The 15,075-nt window shown below is 33.5% G+C and overlaps 1 protein-coding gene across 4 annotated transcripts in view; it reads left to right on the top strand.

The window, feature by feature from the left end:
• Positions 1-15,075, top strand: part of ACAP2 (ArfGAP with coiled-coil, ankyrin repeat and PH domains 2) — a 159,343-nt gene that overhangs the window by 81,652 nt on the left and 62,616 nt on the right. For all 4 annotated transcript variants that reach the window (XM_044252040.1, XM_044252043.1, XM_044252041.1 and 1 more), the window contains exons 5-7: positions 6,313-6,371; positions 7,694-7,877; positions 11,910-11,954. In XM_044252040.1, the coding sequence (XP_044107975.1) occupies positions 6,313-6,371; positions 7,694-7,877; positions 11,910-11,954 (288 nt within the window). The remainder of the gene's footprint in view (positions 1-6,312; positions 6,372-7,693; positions 7,878-11,909; positions 11,955-15,075) is intronic.

Here is a 15,075-nt window from a genome sequence, read left to right as displayed (position 1 = left end):
GGTTGCTCTGGCTCAGAGTCTTCTGTGAGATTGCTGTTAAGGTGTTGGTTGGGCCACAGTCAGTTGAAAGCTTTACTGGAGCTGGAGGATCTACTTCCAAGACAGGGCCATGTACATGGCTGTTGGATCCAGGCCTCAGTTCCTCCCAAGGATCCTTCTCCCTGGGCAGGAATTCTTGAATGTCCTTACTACATGGAATGCAGTTACTGCCTAAACAAGTGATCCAAGAGCAAGGGCAAAGAGAAAGCTGCCTTACTCTTCATGACTTAGTCTTCTATTAGAAGTCACACATTGTTACTTCCTCCAAATTACCATTTGTTAGAAGTATGGTACTATAACCAGCCTTTTCTCAAGGTGAGAAGTATCAGACTCCACTTTTGAAGGGAGGAGTGTTAAAGAATTTGTGGACATATTTTAAAGCTACCACAATGAATATTTGAGTTGTTTCTGGGTTTTGGCTATTAAAAATAAAGCTGCCTATAAAAATTTATGTAAAAGTTTACATAGGTATATGCATTTATTTCTTTTGTGTAAATAGGAGTAGAATGGCTAATTCATAAGGTAGGATTATGTTTAACTTTTTACAAAACTATTTGTATAGTGAAGACTATAAAACATTGCTAAGAAAAATTAAGGGAAGAGAAAAGAACTTACTTTATTATTGTTTATAATAATGTTAATATTCTTTCTTTGTTAAATTTAAAAAAAATTTAACTTCTTCAAAGAAATTAAAGAAAACCTCACAAAATTTGGAAATTGTTATCCAAAGTTGACTATGTATTTTACAGCAGCCATGTCTGAGAGTTCTGGTTGTTTCACACAATCAAAAACAGTTGGTATGGTCATTCTTTTTAAATTAATCATGGTTTTAATTTCCATTTTCTTAATAACTAATGATGCCAAGCATCTTTTTTTTGTGTGTTTATTTACCATTAGTGTATCTTCTTTGGTGAAATGTCAGATCTTTTGCACATTAAAAATTTCTGGAGTTTTAAAATCTTACTGTTATTTAGTTGAAAGAATTCTTTCTGTATTCCAGATACGTTTTTTGTCAGATAAATGTTTTGCAGATATTTTCTCTCAGGCTTTTACTTTTTCACTTTATAACCGTATCTTTTGAAGAGCAATAGTTTTTAATTTTGATTGTCAATTTATTGATTGTCTTTTTTTAAATATAGTTTTCTTTTTGTGTCCTACCAAGAAATGTTTACCGATTTATTCTGTTTAGATTTGTGATCCATTCTGAGTTAAATTTTCTATATGTTTGCATGGTAAGGGTCAAGGTTTATTTTCTTCAGCATATGACTCTTCAGTTGTTTGTTCTAACACCACTTACTCAAAAAATTATCTTTCCCATATTGGCACCTTTTGGAAGGCAGCTGTTCTCGCCAGTGTACCACCAGTGCACCACCAGTGCCACATTGTTGGTACCTTTTGTCTAAAAAAAAAGTGTGTGTCATTGTGGGGCTCTATTTAGTTTCACTGATCTTTTTGCTTATCTTTATTCTAATAGGATAATAGCTAATTACTGTAGCTTTCATAGTAAGCCTTGAAGTCAGGTAGTGTAGCTATTCCAGCTTTGTTCCTTTTTTTTTTGGAAATTGGCTTGCTATTCTAGGTCTTTTACATTCTCACATAAATTTTAGAATCAGAGTTTCAGCTTCTTTAGAAAATCTTACTGGGATTTTGAGTGGTGTTGCATTGAATGTATAGATCAGTTTGGTAAGAATTGAAATCATACTAGTATTGAGTCTTCCAATCCATCAACACAATTTGTCTCTCCATTTATTTAGGTTTTCTTTAATTTTCTTCGTAATGTTTTGTAGTCTTCACTGTACAAGTCTTATATATCTTTTGTCAGATATATGCCCAAGTATTTCCTATTTTTTGATGCTACTGTAAATATATTTTTTAAAGATTTTATTTATTTATTTGACAGACAGAGATCACGGTAGGTAGAGAGAGGGGAAGGAAAGCAGGCTCCCTGCTGAGCAGAGAGCCTGATGCTGGGCTGGATCCCAGGACTCTGGGATCATGACCTGAGCCAAAGGCGGAGGCTTTAACCCACTGGGTCACCCAGGTGCCCCTACTATAAATATTTTTTCAAGTTTGGTTTCTAATTAGTTGTTGCTGGTATATAGAAATTGATTTATGTATATTGACTTTGTTCCTGTGGCCCTGCTAAATATACTTACTGGTTCTAGTAGACTTTTCTGTAAATTCCATATTATCTGTATTGCCAATTGTATCACCTGTGGATAAAGATAGGTTTATATTCTTCCTTTTTTTTTTTTTTTTTTAAATTTCTACTATTTCAGTCCATCCTGCTTTCTTTTCTTTTTTTTTTTTTTAAAGATTTTATTTATTTATTTGACAGACAGAAATCACAAGTAGGCAGAGAAGCAGGCAGATAGAGAGGAAGGGAAGCAGGCCCCCTGCTGAGCAGAGAGCCCGACGTGGGACTCGATCCCAGGACCCCGAGATCATGACCCGAGCCGAAGGCAGCGGCCTAACCCACTGAGCCACCCTATATTCTTCCTTTCTAATATTTCCCCTTTTTTCCATTTTTCTTGCTTACTTGCATTGCTAGGATTTCTAGTACGATATTGAATAGAAGTGATGAGAGAAGACATTCTTTCCTTGTTCTTGATCATTGCCATTAAGAAGCCTTTCACCACTAAATATGTTAGTTGTAGGTTTTTCATATGTGCCTTTTATTAATTTGAGGAAGTCCCCTTCTGTTCCTGGATTCTTGAGAATTTTTGTCAGGAATGGATGTTGTATTTGGTTAAATGCTTTTTTGTATCTGTTGAGATAGTCCTGTAGTTTTTGTTTTAGTTTGTTAACATGGTAAATTATAGTCATTGTCTTTAAGTGTTAAATCAATCTCGCAATTCCAAAATAAATCCCACTTAGTTATGATATGTTGTCCCTTTTATATGTTGTTATTATGTATTAGTTACATATTAAGAATTTTTGCATCTGTATTCATGAGGGATATTGAGGGTTCCCTTATTTCCATATGCTTACCAGCACTTGTTCTTATCTTTTTGATATTAGGCATTCTGACTTGTGTGAGGTGATAGCTCATTATGGTTTTGATTTGCATTTCCCTGATGATGAGTGATGTTGAGAATCTTTCTATGTGCTTGTTGGCCATCTGTGTATTGTCTTTGGAAAAATGTCTACCCAGGTTGTCTGCCAATTTTAAACCAGATTGTTTTATGTATGGATTCTTTTTTTTTTAAGTTTTTTTTTTTTAAATTTATTTGAGAGGGAGTGAGAGCGAGAGCAGGAGACATCACAAAGGGAGAGAGAAAGGGAGAGGCATACGTCCCACTGAGTGGGGAGCCTGATGTGGGGCTTGATCCCAGAACCCTGAGATCATCACTTGAGTGGAAGGCAGATGCTTAACCAACTAAACCGTCTAGGTGCCCTGTGTAGGATATCTTTATTTATTTTGGGTATTAACCCCTTATCAGATATATCATTTGCAAATATCTTCTCCTAGTCAGTGTGTTGCCTTTTCATTTTATTGATGGTTTCCTTCACCATGCAAAAGCTTTTTAATTTGATGTCGTCACAATTGTTTATTTTTCTTTTATTTCCCTTGGCTGGGGAGATAGAATCAGAAAAACACTAAGGCCAATGTCCAAGAGTTTACTGTCTGTATATTCTTTTAGGATATTTATGGTTTCAGGTGTCACATTTAGATCTTTAATCTGTTTTGAGTTTGTTTTTGTGTATGGTGTAAGAAAGTGGTCCGTTTAATTCTTTTGCATGTAGCTATCCAGTTTCCCCAGCAGTATGTATTGAAGAGACTGTGTTTTTCTGTGCTGTATATTCTTATAGATTAATGGAACATGAGTTTGTTTCTGGGTTCTTTATTCTCTTCCATTGATCTGTGTGTATGTTTTTCTGCTAGCACCATAATATTTGATTACTATAGCTTGGTAGTATAGTTTGAAATCTGGGATTGTGATGCCTCCAATTTTGTTCTTTTGCAAGATTGCTTTGGATCTTTGGGGTTCTATACAAATTTTAGGATTGTTTGCCCTAATTCTGTGATAAATGCTATTAATTAGTTTTATGAATTTTGACAAACACATACAGTTGGATCTTATACCACACTCTATACGCATGACAGTTCTAGTAACCCTAAGAATACCCTTATTTATTCCTTTGTTAGTACCCTTCCATCTACCCCTGACCACTAGAAATTTCTGATTTATTTTTTATCCCTATAGTTTTATCTTTTTTGAGTGTCATATAAATGGAATCATATAGCTTGTAGCCTTTTGAATATGATTTATTTTACTTAGGTAAATCTATTGAGATTCATCTGTGTTGTTGTATGTATTAGTAGTTGTTCCTTTTTATTATTGAGTAGTATTCAATTGCATGGATGTACCATAGTTTATTTCTTCAAGGATGTTTGGATTGTTTCCAGGTTTTGGCAGTTAATAATGGAGTTGCTATAAATGTTTGGTTACAGAGTTTGGTGTAAATCTAAGTTTTTTTTTTTTCTTGGGCAAGTGCCTAGGAATGGGATTGCTAAGTTTTATGTAAGTATAGCTTTAACTTTATAGTATATGGGAGGTTTTTAACTGTAGATTCTATTTCTTTTATTCTGTTTAGGTTATTGATTTTTTACTGAGTGAGTTTTGGTAGTTTTTGTGTTTCAAGGAATTAACCCATCTTGCTTGTTGAATGTATAGGCATAAAATTATTCCTCAGTTCCCCTGATTCTTCTTTTTAGTACTTGTAGAATCTGTGGTTTTGTCATCTCTCTTCTTCTTGGTATTTAAAGTTTTTTTTTTTTTTTTTTTAGAGTTGGGAGGAGGGACAGAGGGAGAGAGAGAGAAAGTGAGAGAGAGAGAACCTCAGGTAGGCCCCACACCCAGCATGGAGCCCAGTGTGAGATTTGATTTCACAACCCTGAGCCAAAATCAAGAGTCAGACACTTAACTGATTGAGCCACCCAGGTGCCCCTGAAGTTTGTGTTTTAAAATTGTTTCTTGATCATTTTGGCAGGAGGTTTATCAACTTTATTGATCTTCTGAAAGAACTGGCTTATGGTTTCGTTGAGTTTTGGTTACTGATTTTCTGTTTTCTGTTTAGCTGACTTCCGATCATCTTTATTATTTCCTCTCTTATGCTTAATTTGAATTTAATACTTTGGATTAAACATATTACAGAAAATGATTTTTTTCTCTCGAAGCAAATTGGCATATTTTTAAATCCTGTAGTACTCAACCCAGGTGTGGTGTGTGTGTGTGGGTGTGTGTGGTGTTGGTGTTTAGCATTTAGTAGCAAGATTTCAGAGAAAAAGAAATTGATACTGTTTTTAATGAGAAGGATACAGGATTTTTTTTTGTTTTGTGTTGAATATTGATATATATATATTTAAGGATTTCACTTATTTATTTGACAGAGAGAAATAGTGAGAGCAGGAACACAAGCAGGGGGAGTGGGAGAGGGAGAAGCAGGCTTCCTGAAGGGCAGGGAGCCTGACACGGGGCTCAGTCCCAGGACACTGGGATCATGACCTGAGCCGAAGGCAGACAGTTAACAACTGAGCTATCCAGGCACTCCTGAATACTGATTTTTGTGCCTGTTCATCTGACATTTGTTTCAAACTCTAAATGTAGAGTATCTATAAATTATCATAGTACTCAGAATTTCCATGACAAGCCCAGTGAAATTTCCCACACATAAAACTACTAAAGTTTAATATGTGGCATTATTTAAGTGGGGCAAAATATTGTTATAAGGAATAAAATTTTGTTCTTTTCTCCAGTCTTAATAGTCATTGAACCTAAAGGACTATGTAATGTTTACTCGAATTAATAATATAAAACATTTAAATCTCTAGGTCTTCCCAAATGAGAAACCTCTAACTAAGATATAAGGCAGTTTTGGAGTTGTTTTTACTTGAGGTGTTTTGATACGTTAAAGTAAGAAATTCCTGTAGTAAATGAAGTAGAATTTGTGTTACTCTCTCAGGTTGTTTTTCAAAGCTTGAATTAAAAATCAAGGAAATAAATTGCTCTATTGTCTGAGCACTCTTTTTAAATGGTAATGCAGTTTTGATTTTTCTCTGTAATTAGAAATAATTTTAATTTTTAGACAGATGAAATTGACTTGAAAGTCAGTTTCAGTTTCTTTTTAAATGCTTATTTTTTATGTAGTCTTCAGTAAGTATAGGTGTTATTAGAATTGAGTACTGGTAGAAGGATGTGTTACTTATCAACCTATATATTATTTTTTGTTTACTTTTCTAGTTGTTTAATGTTACATTTTATCTTTCAGATCCTATTTGACCAAACTCAGAGATCAATTAAAGCACAGCTTCAGAACTTTGTTAAAGAGTAAGTCAATTGCAATAAAGAGAAAGAAAAGCAATCCATTAATGATCACATTTGGGAGTTGTTATCTTTTGGGAGGATTTTATGGACTGTGATTTACTGAAAATACTGGAGTTTTTGTTTTTTTGCTTTGTAAAATGTATATTGCATTTCCCCATGAATACTCCATAAGGGAATCAGACTTCATGCCTTTCAGTGAATCATTATACTATGAAATTTGTATTCAGGATACATAGCTAGGATTGTTATAGATTAACAAATAAAATAAATAATGACCATTCAAAATCAAAGCAGGCCTCAAAAGTGGTTGAAATACTATTAGTTAGTATAGTTGAGGCTAAATTTTCCATTGTCTCAATATGGTATTTTCTTTGAAAAGAAGATAATGGAATATATGAGAATGAATCATGAAAGTGCATGTTTTTTGCACATTCATCCCATTTTATATGTGAAATAAAATTAAACTGGAGATAAAAACGTGAACTTTCCAGATAGGAACAGTTTCCTTTCCCACATTAATAATTCAGTTTTTCTCTTTTAATTATTGACAGAATATATAAAATTTCAGATAAAGTTGTTTATACTACAGTATTCAGGATAAATTATAGATGTTAAAAGCTATAAAAAAGTGGCACATCTCATGAATATAATGCATTGCCATTTAGTGGTTTAGAATTCATTGTCCTGTTAGTGATGTCTCACAGATTCTTTCCAAATAATAGACTAATGTTCAGAATGTCCTTATAGAATGTATGCATGAAAATTTATGGCTTCTTACAAAGACTTTAAATAGAGTCTTTCTCGGGTCTACTTTGTTATTATTTTAAAATCAGTGTCTTCAAATCATTTTGCCTAGTTCTCTGATATAATAAAGTGCTTATCTAAGCTCATTAATGGAATCAAATGTTTCAGATTTTCGGAATACTGAAATGGAAACCATTACCCTTTATGGGTATACAGTTCTTTTTACCAAAGATTGTATATGTGTGTGTTAGAAGGATATATTCGTGTCATTTGGCATAGTAATTTCCCTCAACAAGAAACAAGTGATATTTCTTTTTTTTTAAAGATTTTATTTATTTATTTGACAGAGATCACAAGTAGGCAGAGAGGCAGGCGGAGAGAGGAAGAAGCAGGCTCCCTGCCGAGCAGAGAGCCCGATGCGGGGCTCGATCCCAGGACCCTGAGATCATGACCTGAACCAAAGGCAGAGGCTTTAACTCACTGAGCCACCCAGGCGCCCCACGAGTGATATTTCTTAAAAGTGTGTTTTGTATTTCACCCATAGTAGGATTTATGGAAGTTTTACTCTTTTTATTTTTTAGAGATCTTAGAAAATTTAAAGATGCCAAGAAGCAATTTGAGAAAGTCAGTGAAGAAAAAGAAAATGCACTAGTAAAAAATGCTCAAGTACAAAGAAACAAACAGCACGAAGTTGAAGAAGCCACGAACATTCTGACAGCAACAAGAAAATGTTTTCGACACATAGCTCTCGACTACGTACTTCAGGTATATTTATTATATGTTTTCAGAAAATGCTAACTAAACATGTCATTATTTTTGAATGATTGCACTGTAAAGAACTAGTACTGTTTTCTTGAGTCTAAAATTAAATGATGTTGTGAAGACTTTTCACTTGAGTGTGTATCTGTGTATGCACATAAATATATGTGTATACCTTTGGTTCTGATTCTTTCCCTTTTCACTTAACGTGATACTTTCCCTCATTTTTAAATGTTGTAAAAAACATTTTTAATTGCTTTATTTTATTCTGTGGAGTTGCTGTGTTAATTAATACTACTTATCAGACAGTGTTGTCATTTTTTACTGGCAATAGTGAAAATATAGTATTCAGTAATGGTAAAAGATAACAACATCTTTGTATATAAATCTTTTGCCATATTTCTGATTATTTCTTTAGAGTAGATTCTTAGATGTATTAAGGCATACCATATTACCAAATGAAAAATATTTCTAGAAGTGGTGTTCTTATATTTGCATTACTTTTTTTTTTTTTTTTTAAACTAGAGATCAGTATTTGGTAAGTTGCCTGGTGATCTTCTGGTTCTGTGTGTAATTGAAATCAGTTTGAATGTGATATGTCTCCAGAGGGACTCGAGAGACATGAAAAGTGAAGGCAAAGCATACATTATTTCACATGTACTTGATGTATTCCTACATATCATGAGTTGAAAGCTTTAAAGCTTAAGAAATTAGTTTGTCTGAATCTCCTTTTACAAAACAGCAGTGAAGTCCCCAGAGATTGCTGATAGCAATCACAGATCATTTCTTCAGAAAAATGCACAAGTAACCGTGTACAAATTGGTGATTAAAAACTACTTAGATAACTTTGCAAAACAGTAGAAAGTGACTTTTTTTGAAGTTTCTATTCACTAAGTGGGAAGTTAGAAAATGAAGTACATTCCACTTATTAGTGAGAATCTTCTAGAATGGAATTGTCTGTATTTCCTATCTTCTATTAGCTATCTCCCATTTACTGTACTTCCTGTGGTGGTATGAGTATTATCTTCCTATCCCATTCCACTGAAATGGCTCATGCTAAGGCTTACTCATTAGATACAGTTTAATTCTTAACCAACTTGACTGTTGTGTTTCATTGAGATAGTGGACCACAACTCTCTTTTTTTGAAATATACTTTTGTCTTGATTTATCTTAAACCACTTTTACATTGCACTAACTTCTATTTAGCTTCTATTTATTAACTTCTATTACTTTGTATTTCTTTTCACTTTTCACCTTGGGCTTCTTTCCTTTATCCAAAATCTTTTCAACCTCTTTTTCAGGGCTACCTCTTTGGTCCTATTCTTTTCTGACCTTTTGATTTCCCTGACAGTCTCATGCCTCTTATTTGAATAACCATAATATATAGATGACAAAATCTGTTTTTCTCAGATGTCCCTCTTTCTTTTTGATCTACAACTGAGAACTGTCTTCTTCCAAATGGCTTTTTTTTTTTTTTTGCTCTTACCCAGCTGAATGCTGAAATCTTCTTACCCAATCCTAGAGATTCTTATGGACAGTTACATCAGATACTCTCATTCTCAGCTGCTATATCGAAAAACCAAATTAAAAAATTCTGTGTATTGGGGCACCTGGTGGCTCAGCTGATTGAGCATCTGTCTCTTGATTTTGGCTCAGGTCATGATCTCAGGGTCATGAGATCAAGCCCTGTCAGGCCCCATGCTGGGTGTGGTGCTTGCTTGGGATTCTCTCTCTCCCTTTCTCTCTGTGACCCACTTCCCTATCCCCTGCTGGTGCATACTCTCTCACTCTTTAAAAAAAAAAAAAGAGGGGCACCTGGGTGGCTCAGTGGGTTAAAGCCTCTGCCTTCAGCTCAGGTCATGATCCCAGGGTCCTGGGATCGAGCCCCGCGTTGGGCTCTCTGCTTGGCAGGGAGCCTGCTTCCCCTTCTCCCTCTGCCTGCCTCTCTGCCTGCTTGTGATCTCTGTCTGTCAAATAAATAAATAAAATCTAAAAAAAAAAAAAAAAAAAAGAGAGAGGAAAAAGTTCTCTGTACCTCTTAAGTCTGCTCTTCTTACCTTTGATGCAGCCCTAACACTAGTCTTAATTGTTTCTTGTTTTGAATTTTAAGATGTTCTCACAAAATTGGTTTTCTCAATTTTACCTGCCCTGTTACCACTTTGTTCTCTGTTCTGTGGTCAGTTGTACAAGTTTTTCCAGGCAAAGTGAATCATTCTTGCCCATGCCTTTGCTGTGCTGTCATAATAGTATCATACACATTGCTGTTAGAGCACTTAATCACATTTATTATAATTATTTATATCTCTTTTCTACTTCTAGGTTATATTCTCTCTAGTGGTTGGAAAATAAATTATCCATTTCCTTTAGTGTTCATCCAATAGTTTTAAGTTAGGCCCCCATGTCTCCCATAAGTATTACCTTATTTAATTTTTCTGATGAGAATTCTTGTGTCATTTCATTATATGGCTAAAATGGCTATTTTAGGGCATAGTAAGTAATAAATATCCAAATTTATAAAGTTTGTCATGTTTTAGCCTCTGTACATATTTGACTTTACTTTTTTATTCAAGTAAATGCTATTTTTCATTGCCAAACATAAAAATATAGATAAAACAGAAACACTTTTGGCATTTTCCAAAGTCTGAATAATAGGTTATCTATAGCCTCTGCTTTACTTAGAGCATTTGAAAGTTAATATTTTAGTTCTCAAAACTGAAGAGGCCTTGAAACAGATATACAAAGGAAATTAGTGCTTATTTGAGCATAGTTATTTGGATTTTTCTTGGTGTGTTTTTAGTTTTCTGATCAGTGCTTTAAAATTATAAAACAACAGGCAGAATATTTAGTGGGAAGAACATATCAAAAAGAAAAATATTCTGTAATCTTTTGACGATATTAGCAAAAAGTGAATGATTCTTTTTTTGTATAAAAATTTAATTTCATTAAGCTGATATATAGTAGACAAAATATTTGTTAAGAATTTCTAGAGTTGGGACAGATACCACAAAGGCAACTTTCATAATTTACTGATCTTTCAGTAAGTTTAGTCTAATTAAAATATTATTTAAAGTCTGTTAATTTAGTTAACAAATATTTATTGAGTCCTCACTCTGTACCAGTTGGAGAGTGCAGCTGGGAATAAGGAAGACCTTGATCTTATGGAGCTCACACTTTAACTGGGGAAAAGACATAAGTAAATAAGAAAATATGAGGTGGTTATGAATGCTATGAAGGAAATAAATAGAGTTGTTGTACTAGAGAGTACATAGAGCCTACATAGACCTTTCAGAGGAGCTAGTACTTCAGCTGGAACCTGATTGGTAACAGGTAGCCTTATGCCTGTCTGGGCAGACAATTATGACATGAAGACAGAACAACTAGTTTGAAAGTGTTGGGGGGGGTAGTTTGGGATTGGGGTTGGAGCACAGAAAGGTAAAGTGGAAGAAAACTGGGTTAGAGAGGTGAACATCACGAAGGGCCATGCAAGCTACACAAGGAAGTTGGAACGTTTTAAGTTGCTCATAGAATAATCTTATTTATATTTTGAAAAGATCACTCTGTTTACTATGTGGAGAATGGGTTTAGAGAGTCATGAGTATAGAAGCTAGTTCATAGGCTATTGCAACAGTCTAGAAAAGATAAGGTGGTTAGTAGTAGTGGTAAAAGTGATGAGAGTTTGCATTAAGGATCTGTGTTGAAGGGTCTAGATGAACAATTAGATAAGGAGGATGGGGAAAAGATGAAATTCTGAGAAATTCAAATGTCTATCAAAGTGATAGTTTTATCACTACAGTATTTATGACTTATGCATGGCCAGTTTTTCTTTGAGTTGAAAATAGATGAGAATTTCATTGGCATGTTTGTCTTAACTGTTTTTGCAAAACATGTATCAAAGGGTGAAAAACTTGAACTTTGATTTAATTTACTGTTCTGAAAAAGTATCAAACTATCAGAATAAGCAAATTTTACAATATTGCATTGTAGATTAGTTTTTAAAATAAATGTTTGGGTGATTAACCAAGTGTATTTTTCCTCAGATTAATGTCCTTCAATCAAAAAGGAGATCAGAAATCCTAAAATCAGTAAGATATTTATTGAAATGATGATTCTAATATGATCTAAGTGTACATATGTAAGCATTTAAAGCAGCATCATATGTGTGTATATGTATGTTTGTATATACATGTAAATATATTTATTCCAGGTTCAGAATTAATCTTACAGATCTTTTCATACTTCTCCTATGTCGCTTAACCACTTTTTTGTCTCCTTCATGTTATAGTTACTTATGTCTTTCTCTTCTATTAACATGCATTTAAATACTTGAGATTGAGGGCATGTATAAATCGTATCATTTAGACAAGTTTTCCTTAGGATTATTGGTGATTTTATTAGCCTGTTGGTTTGTTCTTTAGAGTGCTGTTTGAAAATAAAAGGTGATGAAATTTGAGGATAATGTTTTTCCCTGAGCCTCTATGCCCAATTTTTTTTTTTTTTTTGGATCCCCTTTTTAAAAAAAAAAATCTTAAAGCTAACGAGGAAGTAGACAGGGGATGGTAGTAGTATGGCATTGCATTCTTTCATATTTTGAGAACCTTAGAAATAATTTTTCCTCTCTGTTCACTGAAGTGTTTTGTTTTTTATCCTGAAAGGGTGTACATAAATTGCTTTTGATTCTTGTACTCACCTAGCTTTTTCCTAAATTCTATATTTATGTTATTTCTTATCAGGTAAGTACCTTGTACTTGCTCTTTACTGCCACTTACTTCCCTTTCTAGATTGAGATTAATGTATGTTAATTGGAGAAAATTGAAAAGTAAAATGTATGAAGAAAAAAGTTAAAATACTTAGAAATCTTACTACCAAGAGAGAACTACTCTTAATATCTTGGCATATATCCACCTTTTTCCCTCTTTTTCTGTGAGCATGTGTGTATGTGACTATGTATATGTGTGTTTTAAAATTACACATAATTTTTTTAAAAGATTTTTATTTATTTATTTGACAGACAGATCACAAGTAGGCAGAGAGAGAGAGAGTGAGAGAAGGGGAGGCAGGCTCCCTGCTGAGCAGAGAGCCCGATGCAGGGCTCCATCCCAGGACCCTGGCATCACGACCTGAGCTGAAGGCAGAGGCTTTAACCACTGAGCCACCCAGGCACCCCAACACATAATTTTTTAAAAAAGAAATCGGAATCATTGCTACATATGTTTTATAACTTTGTTCTTTTGATAGTAACTACAAAATCATCACATGTCTTTATTATTTTTTATTTTTAAACATTTTTAATTAATATATTTTTAAAATATTTTTTTTAAATTTATTTGAGAGAGAGAGTGAGAGAAAGCATGAGAGGGGAGAAGGTCAGGGGGAGAAGCAGACTCCTGGTGGAGCTGGGAACCTGACTCTCTCAGGGACTCTATCCTGGGACTCCAGGGTCATGACTTGAGCCAAAGGTAGTAACTTAACCAATTCAACCCCTCAGGAGCCCTAAATATTTTTTATTTAATGATGGGTTTCCTGGCCATACAGAATTCTACCATGTGAATATCCTAGGTGTAGGCAACCTTTTTTCCTGAAGGGCCAGGTAGTGAATATGTTAGGTTTTGTGGACCATGTGGTCTTTGTTGTAATTACTTAACTGCGATGTTGTAATGAGAAAGCAGCCATAGACAATATGTAAATGAATAGCATTACTACATGTTAATAAGAATTTTTCTTATGGACATGGAAATTTGAATTTCATACAGTCTTCACATGTCATGAGTTTCATTTTTTTCATTGTCTTTCAACCATTTAAAAAATGTAAAAACCGCTGTTAGCTCATAGGCCATCCAAAAATAAGTGATAGGGCTGGATATAGTTTGCAGGTCAATTAAATATGCCATAAATTAGGTTTATCCATTAATGGATTTCTAAGTAATTTCCATGCTTTTGACATTAAAGAATAGCACTATAGTGATCATTCTAATAAATAATATGATTATTTCCTTAGGATAGATTTAGACAAGAGATTACATAGAGTGTTTAAGCATTTATTAAAACTTTTAAAAAATAATGGTAAATTTTAAGAGTTATACAACATTTCCACTAGTAGTATGTGAAAGTGAACCATATTATGAACACTGGGTACTAATTTCTCCCACTCTACCTATAATTTGATAGATAGAAAATGTCATGTCATGTCATTGTTCAATTTTGCATATCTTTAATACAATGAGTTTATATTAAATATGTGTGAGTTTGGATTTTTTTCCTGTGTATTTTGGCCTCTTCGTTTCCTGTATTTTTGTTAGTCCTCTTTTTCATACTGATTTGTAACATCTTTTTATATTTTAAAAGACCATTAACCCTTTGTCATGTGTGTTTTCCTAGTTTATCATTCATCTTTTAATATGTTTATTATGTGTTTTGATGTGCAGCATGTTTTACATTTTTATGTAGTTGTAGCTATTAAACTTTCACCCTCTTTTTATATGTTTTTATTATATTTATGAAATTGCACAACTACTGTTAATCTAATTTCGGAATAATCTTTTATTGAACTTTGTCCTTTTGTGTTTGTGTTTTATTTAATTGGTTTTCTCTTCAAAAAATTTTCTTTTGAAGCATTCTTGAATATTAAATTTTAAACTTCAGAGTATTAAGCAGATGCCTCATCTTGCTAAAAATAAACATGGGTGTTTACTAATATTGAATTAAATTCCTAACCATGTAAAAACAAAAATAAGGGTGATTTTTCTCTCATGAACAGGTAAAATATAGGAAAACATGGAAAAAAAATCTTAACCTGTTAGCAACATTTTTGGATACTGGGAATGAATATGCATATGAATATCCATATTGGCCAAGTCTGTTGACTCATTTTATTTCAGTGACTTGAGAAGGAAAATAATCATTCCCCTACTTTGGGCTGTGCTTAGTGATCTTAGTCAGTTGTAAGGTGTGATTTATTTATTTATTTATTTATATTTTTTATTTATATTTCCCCTTCTAATTTTTTTTTTTTTTTTGGCACTTTAAAATTTTGCCAGGGAGTTTGGTTGAAAGGCATATAGATACTTTATAATGTATGTGGGAAGATGGTGAAAGTATTGAAAACACGACTTTTTCTTTCAGTTATTACCATATGAAGTTTGATTGTCTGGATATAGTCTAAACAACGAAAAAAAAATTTTTTTTAAATGTTAAACCACTTGGACA

The sequence above is a fragment of the Neovison vison genome, chromosome 6 (genome assembly GCF_020171115.1).
Source record: "Neovison vison isolate M4711 chromosome 6, ASM_NN_V1, whole genome shotgun sequence".
Lineage (NCBI taxonomy): Eukaryota > Metazoa > Chordata > Mammalia > Carnivora > Mustelidae > Neogale > Neogale vison.
This window is presented reverse-complemented; position numbering and strand designations above follow the sequence as displayed.